The sequence below is a fragment of the Etheostoma spectabile genome, chromosome 15, assembly GCF_008692095.1.
Source record: "Etheostoma spectabile isolate EspeVRDwgs_2016 chromosome 15, UIUC_Espe_1.0, whole genome shotgun sequence".
Taxonomy (NCBI): Eukaryota; Metazoa; Chordata; class Actinopteri; order Perciformes; family Percidae; genus Etheostoma; species Etheostoma spectabile.
In genome coordinates this window covers 21952301-21961206 of record NC_045747.1, presented here as the reverse complement: position 1 = coordinate 21961206, position 8906 = coordinate 21952301, and the positions used below count along the sequence as shown (strand labels likewise).

Sequence of the window (8906 nt, the reverse complement as noted above, 5' to 3'; positions counted from 1 at the left end):
AGGTTAACTATTCTGTTCTATTCTATTCTATCCAAACATGAAGTGAAAGTGAAGGTAAACAGAAGGTAAACAGTTTACTCAGTTACAGATGCCAAGGCATGGTAAATACACATTTATTGTATTTTTCATCCCTCACAACAACAACAGTTATGAAGTAATGAAGTGTGCTGATGTGACTCCAGGCTCAACCCAGAGGTGCAACCCTCTTTAGGCATTACGGTAGTCAAGTCAATAGCCCAGAGAGGAATTCCAGGAATGTGAAAAGCTCCAATTCATATTGAAAGTAGATTAAAATGTACACTTAACACTAAATACTGGTTTTTATCTTGAGCAACTGGCTAGGGCCTGATTGATATACTTTGTATCAAGTTGTAAATGTCAAAATATGGCTCTTGCTGTCCTCTCTTCAGTCTTAATAAAGCAGCATAGATTATAGATAGACAGCAGTGCAGTCAATAGATTATTCCCATTTGATTATGTGAAGGTACTACCTGAAAGGACTTTGATAGGGTCATCAACAACAATGTCAACTTTTCCAGTGCAATGAACTTTTCCCCACATTATAAGTTACGTTACGTCGACATCTGCCTAGTAACAGCAATTCCTCCTATTGGTGTAAGTCCAGTCTCCTCCCGTTTGTGTGTGTGTGTGTGTGTGTGTGTGTGTGTGTGCTTGTTTGTGAGTCTGTGTTAGAGAAAGCCTTTAAACTTTACTATTTGCACTCCAGTCTTACTTCATTCTTCAGCTTGTCTTGTGTTTTTGATTAATATGAACTAGTCATTTTTACTGAGATTATTAAAGTAAACAAAGGTGATATTCAACTCAGTTCCTTTCTCTCTCACACGCATACACACACACACACACACACACACACACTGGGGTTCCCAGTTACAGATGTTGACTCACCAGTCCTCAAGCACAATTCAGACTTCAGACTCCCATTTGAATCAGTCTAAAGGAAGCCACATGGTGAGGTTTATGCGTCTTTTTACTTTTTATAATCTAACTCAATTAATAATGTAGGCTATGACATTACAGATATTTTAGCCTACATGTAGAAAGCTTTAGTCGCCAATAAGATGATTTTTTTTACAGAGCTAGGTATTGCCTTATAGCCTATATCACCTGTGTTATTTGGAGTATGAATTAATGGAGATAAATAAAGCTGTAGCCTACTGTGTGCTTCAGACTGCACTATTGTCCCATGTGCTCGCCTCATGTTCACCACAATTTGTTGAGAGAGCTTCTGCTTTCATTGAGTCTCGGGGAGAGACAGAGGAGGAAGGGGCAAACCGTTATCGCCCCCTACCGACGCCAAGCTGCCATCCTCCCCGGTCAGCTCTCCTGCAACGGGGACAGACTTCCCCCAGACTCGGCCTCGGACCTCCCACCTCCTCCTCAGAAGCTACAAGGCTATAGGAGTAGGGGGAAGAGGCGGGGATCCTCCCTCTCTCCCTTCCCTTAAATATATGTATATAATAGAATCCCTTCCTCGCGCGCTCCCTAGCAGACTGCTTGTCTCTTTGATCGCCCCCCCCCCCCCCCCCCCCCCCCCCCCCCACCTCTCCTAACAACAGCTGACGTCATCGCGCGCACCCACCCCACCACCTCCTCCTCTTCCGCGCGCTTGCCGATAAACTTTGTGAGTGTGTATGCCCGTACGTGTGCGTGCTTGGTGAGCGCGAGGCAGGGGTTTTTGTCTAGAAGGGAGAAGCGTTCCGTGCTTCAGAGGACTCGCGCACACCGGAGAAGCAACAGCACGCGGCACCAGCAGCAAGAAGAAAGTGATTTAAAATTACCGGACTATAGCCTTCTGTCTGCAGTGGCCTGTTTCTTCAGTAGTCTAATACAGTGATATTTAACAGGGTGATAGGCTACTAAAAATTACAACGACGCGGCTAATAATATTAATTAATTAAGTAGCCTACAGTAGTAACGATAACGTGAGCTATGGGGGACCAGCTGCTGTGCTGCGAGGTGGACTCCATCCGGAGAGCCTACCAGGACGTTAACCTGCTCAACGACCGAGTTCTGCACACCATGCTGAAGGCAGAGGAAAACTACCTACCATCACCAAACTACTTCAAGTGTGTTCAGAAAGAAATTGTACCCAAAATGAGGAAAATAGTTGCCACCTGGATGTTAGAGGTGGGTTTTACTTCACTTCAACTCTCAACTTAACGGTGTCTGAGTTCCGCTGCTGACTTGTTGGTAGGCTAACGTCAGCCTGTCGCTAGCTTATCTGTTAAAAAGCATAGCCTTCGCTAAAACATGATGAATTAGTGTTAAGTCTGTTAATTCACTTTGCGTGTTACATAAACGCTCTGAAAAGTCTGTCCTCATGAGTGCTGGGTGGTCCTTAGGCTATAAGAGGAGATATAGACTAGCCACAGACTGCACTCAGATTCCCCCATGAATACATTTTTATTGAATATGTCTTAGCGTAGGCTACATATTCTAGAAGGTTATGAAATGTAATCACATGGGGGAAATATTCCAAAATAAAAGCAATGTACACGTATGCAGTCTGGCCCGTGCCAGTAGCATATTACGCCATCTTTGTTGTCGTAGCCTAAATGAGAAGGATTTTAATATCATAAAAACCCTATAGCATCAGCAGCAATGACAGTAACTGGGTTAAATGTGCCGGAAATGCTTCTATCATACGACGGGGACATACAGTCTGCGACAGCTTGTTGGACTGCTATGAGATGGAAAAGTTAGTTTAGCCTCACATGAGTCCCTGCTGTCTGTGAGCTCGCTAAGAAAAAAGGACATTTTGTAAAAGTGCGAAAATATTAAATTCATTTTAACAGTCGGATTTGATAGATTGGATGTTTCTTAACATTAACATGTACTTTTAGATTGAATTCTTTGTGGTTTTATATTTTGTATTAATTTCTGAAAGTGTGCATGGGAGAGGCGAGGGGGGGGAAGTCTCGCCTGCACGTGAATAAGACTAGTCTAAGAAATAAATTTATTTTAAATTCATGCGTGTCACAATTCGACCCATTTTACTCTTATCCGATCAGACATTCGATGAGGATCATTTACATGACAATTGTACCTACGCTGATAATTTTTAAATATTTATAAATATTTTATGAAAAGATGACGAAGTTGAAATTGCGGAGTGAAACTTGCATCGACGCCACCTTTGTGTCTCAGTCTGAATTGACTACACACTAATTCCTGATTGTTTTTTAGTAGGCCATACTGGAAAAATCTTATTCGGGCCTAGGCTATTATTAAATTTTGACTTATGTTTTCGGTTTGGATGTAGCCTAAATTGAGTTTGCATTAAATAGCGTGTCAAATAGGATATTTAAACTCTAAACTTAAGTGAATTAGATGCACACAATGTTTAATTCCTAATTTTTAAATTTATTTCCAGATGATTGTGGATCTTTTGAAAGTTGAATGTTTTGCTGTGCACAAAAAAAGACCAAGCTAGTGGGCTATGGACTTAACAATGCATGTGAATGGGGAAATTTTCTTCAAGCATCTTCTAAGTGCTTTTCTCACCTCCCAGGTCTGCGAGGAACAGAAATGTGAGGAGGAGGTTTTTCCGCTGGCTATGAACTATTTGGACAGATTTTTATCAGTGGAAGCCACCAGGAAAACAAGACTCCAGCTGCTGGGAGCTACATGCATGTTTCTTGCATCTAAGATGAAGGAAACGGTGCCCTTAACGGCGGAGAAACTCTGTATCTACACGGACAACTCTGTCCAGCCCGGAGACCTGCTGGTAAATGACTTGTGCAGACATGGATGTTGCATAACACATACAGTACATGAGCAACATGTAGGCTACTGCAGACCACATGGCCGTAACACAGAGGCAGTTCATCTGGTTTGTCAGTGTCACTGTGGTTGGGAAATATCAAATTTGCATAGAAAAGTCATAACTTTTTTTCGGGGTTGAAATAAAAAAAAGTCGGTGCAGCAGTGTCTGAATGGCTGCATGTGACTTTCCCATGGTGACTGGAAGGCCTCTCTGATTTCATGAATGGTCTCGGTGACTGCCAAGAAAACCCTGATCCACAGAGACACCTAGTGGCCGTTAGACAGAGGGGCAGGCTGTTGGCAATGGCAAACTGAATATGCAGAACAGCCACCCACATTTCTTTTGTTTGTTGTGACATTTACTGTATGTGCAGCTTTTTATCCACTATAATGGAGACAGCTGGCGTTTGGGATATTTAATAACATTGTAATCATGTTGAGTAAACACACAATAGACATACAAGTATATGTAGTGTGTATGTGTGTGTTTTTTTTAGGTAAAATACTATACTACTATAATAAAATAGAGTATTTTGACCATGAAAGCTGAAAACCTACTACTTTAAATTTCCAGAGATATAAGCGCTGATTCAATGATACCATTGCAGAAAGTGTACGTCACAGAAGATATGAAAGTAGGGGCACATCTTCTCTATAAGTAAGTGGTCAGTTTGAGTGAATACCTCTGGTCTGGTCCGTCCACAGCAAATGGAGCTGCTGGTTCTCAACAAGCTGAAATGGGATCTGGCTTCAGTCACACCGCACGACTTCATCGAGCACTTCCTGTCCAAGCTGAAGATCTACCCGTCCACTAAGCAGATCCTCAGGAAACACGCGCAGACCTTCGTGGCTCTCTGTGCTACAGGTAGGACACCAATTGGATCTTCTTCTGTCTACACTCGCTAACATTTATCTGGCAAGAGAATTATGACAAATGTATTTGTCATGTAGACATACAGTATCCGCTGATACTTTTTTTGACATTTTCAATATAGCTCACATTTTTACTTCTCAATCTGTTTGAGTATGTGGTGCTATGACGTGCATTTTCTCATCTGTATATTTATTATTGTATGTAATATTCCCTTAATCCTCTGTATTTATTTTTCTAACTGTCACAGGTTTTAAGACTGGACTGATTTTAAAATTGAGGACTTTTATGTAGATTAAATTGTTACTGGTTTGCTCTCTTTGACAGAGTTTCTACTTTTGTTTTTCTGATCATTGCAGCCATGTTGTCATTATTAGTTAATAAGTAAATGTTGAAGGTTCAGAGGGGCATATGCTTTTCTGTTAGATGATGCAGGCACTGATCTGTCTGCTGTGTAGTCACTTTCTGATATTTTAAAAGTAACAACAATCAACATGGATTAGGGTATAATGAATGGTTCTCTTCATAGAAATATAGGAGAGTAGATGCTGTGTAGTTTAAAAATCCTTGTCATACTAGGCTGTAGATATTCTATGTTGTAACACTTGTGTGTGCGGTTTTCCACAGATGTCAACTTCATTGCCAGTCCTCCGTCCATGGTGGCGGCAGGCAGCGTGGTGGCGGCCGTCCAAGGTCTCTACCTGAAGAGCCAGGATGCCTCGCTGTCCTCCCAGAACCTCACCAACTTTCTGTCGCAGGTCATTCGCAGTGACCCGGTATGCGCGCGCACGCACACACACACACACACACACACACACACACACACACACACACCTTTTTCCAAAAGCCGTATTTGAATTTGTAACAGCCATGTGTTGGGTCTGGATGTAAGCAGTGTGCTGTTGCTAACTGGCTGTTATTTGGGTAATTGCAGGACTGCCTGAGGTCGTGCCAGGAGCAGATTGAGTCCCTACTGGAGTCCAGCTTGCGACAGGCGCAGCACGGCAACACCACAGAGAGCAAACACGTGGACGAGGACGTGGACCTGTCCTGCACCCCCACAGATGTCCGGGACATCAATATCTGAAACGGGTGCCAGCCGCGCCGCACGATGACCTGATGGTGGAGGGAATGTTGTAGACAGAGGGTGGTGATGGGCGGGCTGGTAAGGGGGGTTCCTCATCCAAACTCAGTCCTCCCCTCCTCCTCCTCCATCCTGGTGGGCTGCTATCATGGCCGACATGTCACTCACATGCCCGCTGTCCGCTCCAGCTGCCAAGACGGGACAGAGCTCCCACACCCCGCAACGAAGCCCAAGTCACATTTCCTGCCAGTGTCCCCTTCCTTCCTGGGAAAAGAAATTAACACTACAGAAATGTACAAGAGAGAAAAGACACCAGAACCTGATGATCTGCGTGGGCTGGAGTTGAAGCCACAAAACAGACATTATTTTCTAATTCCCTCAAATATTAAACTAGGAATATTTAAATTATTGCAGACTCAGCTGGCCTACTAAAACATCCCAAAGTGTCATGTACAGTAGGTCCCTGTAGTCTGTCTTCAGGTCTTCATCTGAAATATGACTTTTGTTAGAGAAGAGGCTATTTTGTTTTCATGTCTCTATTGTTATATCTAATGTTTTAGACTTTCTGTCCAAGCTCCCATGTTTGTCTTTTTGCAGTGCAAACATTCATATATCCCTGCTTGCTTATGTTTAGTCACTTTATCATATATCATTTTAGACATCTTTATCAATTAGTCTTATACTTTTCTTTTAACCTTTTCTTTTCTTCTTTTTTTCTCTGTTGTTATGACCCAAGTGACTGAGGACTGCTGATGTTAAGGCTTGGACATACAGTATGTGATTCGTTGTCCATTTCAGCTTGATGTCATTTGAGAAGATCAAATAATTGCACGACCAAGCAGAGCAATCCACAGTCTATGTATTCTTTCTCTGTGTAGTTATACCTAAACCATTCCAACTTTGTTTATAAAAAAAAAAAAGCACTTTTGGTCAGCGCTGCTGGTCGTCTAAAAAAAACAAAAAAAACAAATCAGAGTGATTAAGTTTGTTAAACAAGATGTAATTGAACTGGGGCTGAGCAGGAGTGTTTTGCCGATGGAGAGTTGGAGCGGCACCTGCAGACAGTTGGATCTGGATCGGATTCCTCTAATGGGACAAAAGAATAGACCATCATGGCAGAAATACTTTTTCAAAACACGACTGAATGCTGCTTGAAACTGTCATGAGTCTCACAGAGCCAATGGCTTTCTGTAGCTGCCAAGTCTCAGATTTGAGTTTTAGTTCAACAGAGGTTTCATACAGGCAAAGCTGCTCTGCCATTCTAAGACATATTGTTTCAGTGTGCAGAAACAGAAGCTAGGAAAGAAGTAATTTTTAGAGTTAAAATAATACTTTATTTTTATATAGTAAAACATATTGTTTATTCTAGTTCTTAGCTTGCATTTTCTAGTTTAAGAACTAACCCGTGGCTCCACCTACTGTTGAATCTATTTTTGCCTAGAGAGCAGCGCTGTCATCCAGAAATATCTGTAAAAACTAAAACTCCACCCCTGCCTCAAAATCGCCAGGACAGCATCGCCTCGGTCGTCGCGCATCAGTTCAAACACTGCCCTGGGAAGGGGGATGAAGCTAAAAGAAATGTGTTGAGACTATGATTTTGCACAGACCTAAAAGACTTGGGCTGCAATTCTTGGGGACTTGCCGTAAAAACAAATTGTGGAGAGCAATGCTGGCAAGCATACCGAGGGATGAAAAGGGGTGACAGCTCAACAGGGAGGGGTGTCTTTACGCTGTAGAATATAAGTCACGGGTCCTACACAGGAGGGCAGCGTTGTCATGACCAGGTTTATGTATGCTTTGTGTATGACGATGGACAGATTAGTACGAGCAGGAGGCCTCTCTCCAAAATCAATTCTGGGAAAAGTATTGATTCCTGAGTATGTCAACTGTGTAGGAACCCTGTACCTTAGGTTTCTGATTGTACATTAATTATAGAAAGTAGGAGAGAAATACTCCTTTTATTCTGCTGCTATAGAAAATGAATCCCAGCTACGTGTTAAAAACAAAAGAAAAACATGACAAAACGTAATGGATTAAAAATTATGCTTTTCTCCTGTTGTTTGCTGCTACATTTTTTTTTTTTTATACATATAAATGTCAATATACTGCCATTATAGGTTTGAATTTTCTCATAGAAAATCTTTTTATTGACATCCTCATTTGTTGTTTTTATGTAGATTCTATGTGATCCTTTTTTTATTATTATTATAAATACATAATATGATTTTCTGAACTATTCCAAAAAAAAAAAAAGGAAAAATGAGACTATGTACAGAAATGCTTTGATCCACAATACCTCATGTGACAGTCAAGATCTATCTCAAATTTGTAGGCTTTTTTTTATTTGTTTAGTTCTTATTCTATTGTATTTGATTCAGTGCCTACTTGCGCTGATCAACCTGCTTGAGATAAAGCATCCGCCATGGAGCTAGCGAGTCCAGGGCATGCTTTGATACTGGTGCCATAACAGAAAATGGGATATGTATAACTCTGTTGAGTGTTAAGCTGTCTCGGTGAAAGAGACTTTATCCCCCCTTTAGGCCCATAGTGGCCTTTTCTCCTTTCCCCTTTTTATATTTATAAAAGGAAAAAAGCTTTTTGCTCCCATGTTCAAACTGTCAGTGAGTTGATTTGAGTTTGTAAATAGATCAGTGTTGTGCTCGGTAAGCCATAGACTGTTTTTTGTCACAAATCATTCCACACAGTTGTGTCTACTTCATGCCAGTTGTCTGCAACTTGTCGCCTACACAATAAAAACATGTTAGATGGAATTTTAAAGACATGCTGTCTGTTCTTGTCCAAAGAGAAGATATTGAGCATATAGATGTATGGTTATACTAAATAAATAGTTACATTTTTGCAAAACTTACCTAAAACAGCCGGGTGATTAGGATTCAGTGGCATGTAACGGTAAGGTTGCACTCACCCCTCCCTTTCCAAGCATGAGAGTAGATGCTATAATGTAGTCACCAAACAAAATTGGTAACATTTATCTGCATGTATAATTAACTCTAGAGTAGTTATTGCTGCGTTTGGGTTCAAATAAAGTGCGTTGACGCATGCGCAGTATGCCCGTGTTAATCTCTCATTGCCTGACCTTCCTGCACAGCGCTGCGGAGGAAAGTCAGGCCACACGTCATTCCTGGATGGGAGAAAAACCTGCTC

The 8906-nt window shown here is 41.6% G+C and overlaps 1 protein-coding gene across 1 annotated transcript; it reads left to right on the top strand.

Moving 5' to 3' along the window:
• Window positions 1-1571: 1571 nt before the first annotated feature.
• ccnd1 (cyclin D1) lies at window positions 1572-8511 on the top strand. Its single transcript, XM_032537815.1, has 5 exons — window positions 1572-2148; window positions 3533-3748; window positions 4492-4651; window positions 5285-5433; window positions 5592-8511. The coding sequence occupies exons 1-5, from the start codon at window positions 1951-1953 to the stop codon at window positions 5742-5744; spliced, it is 876 nt and encodes a 291-aa protein (XP_032393706.1). The 5' UTR covers window positions 1572-1950; the 3' UTR covers window positions 5745-8511.
• The last annotated feature ends 395 nt before the right edge of the window (window positions 8512-8906 follow it).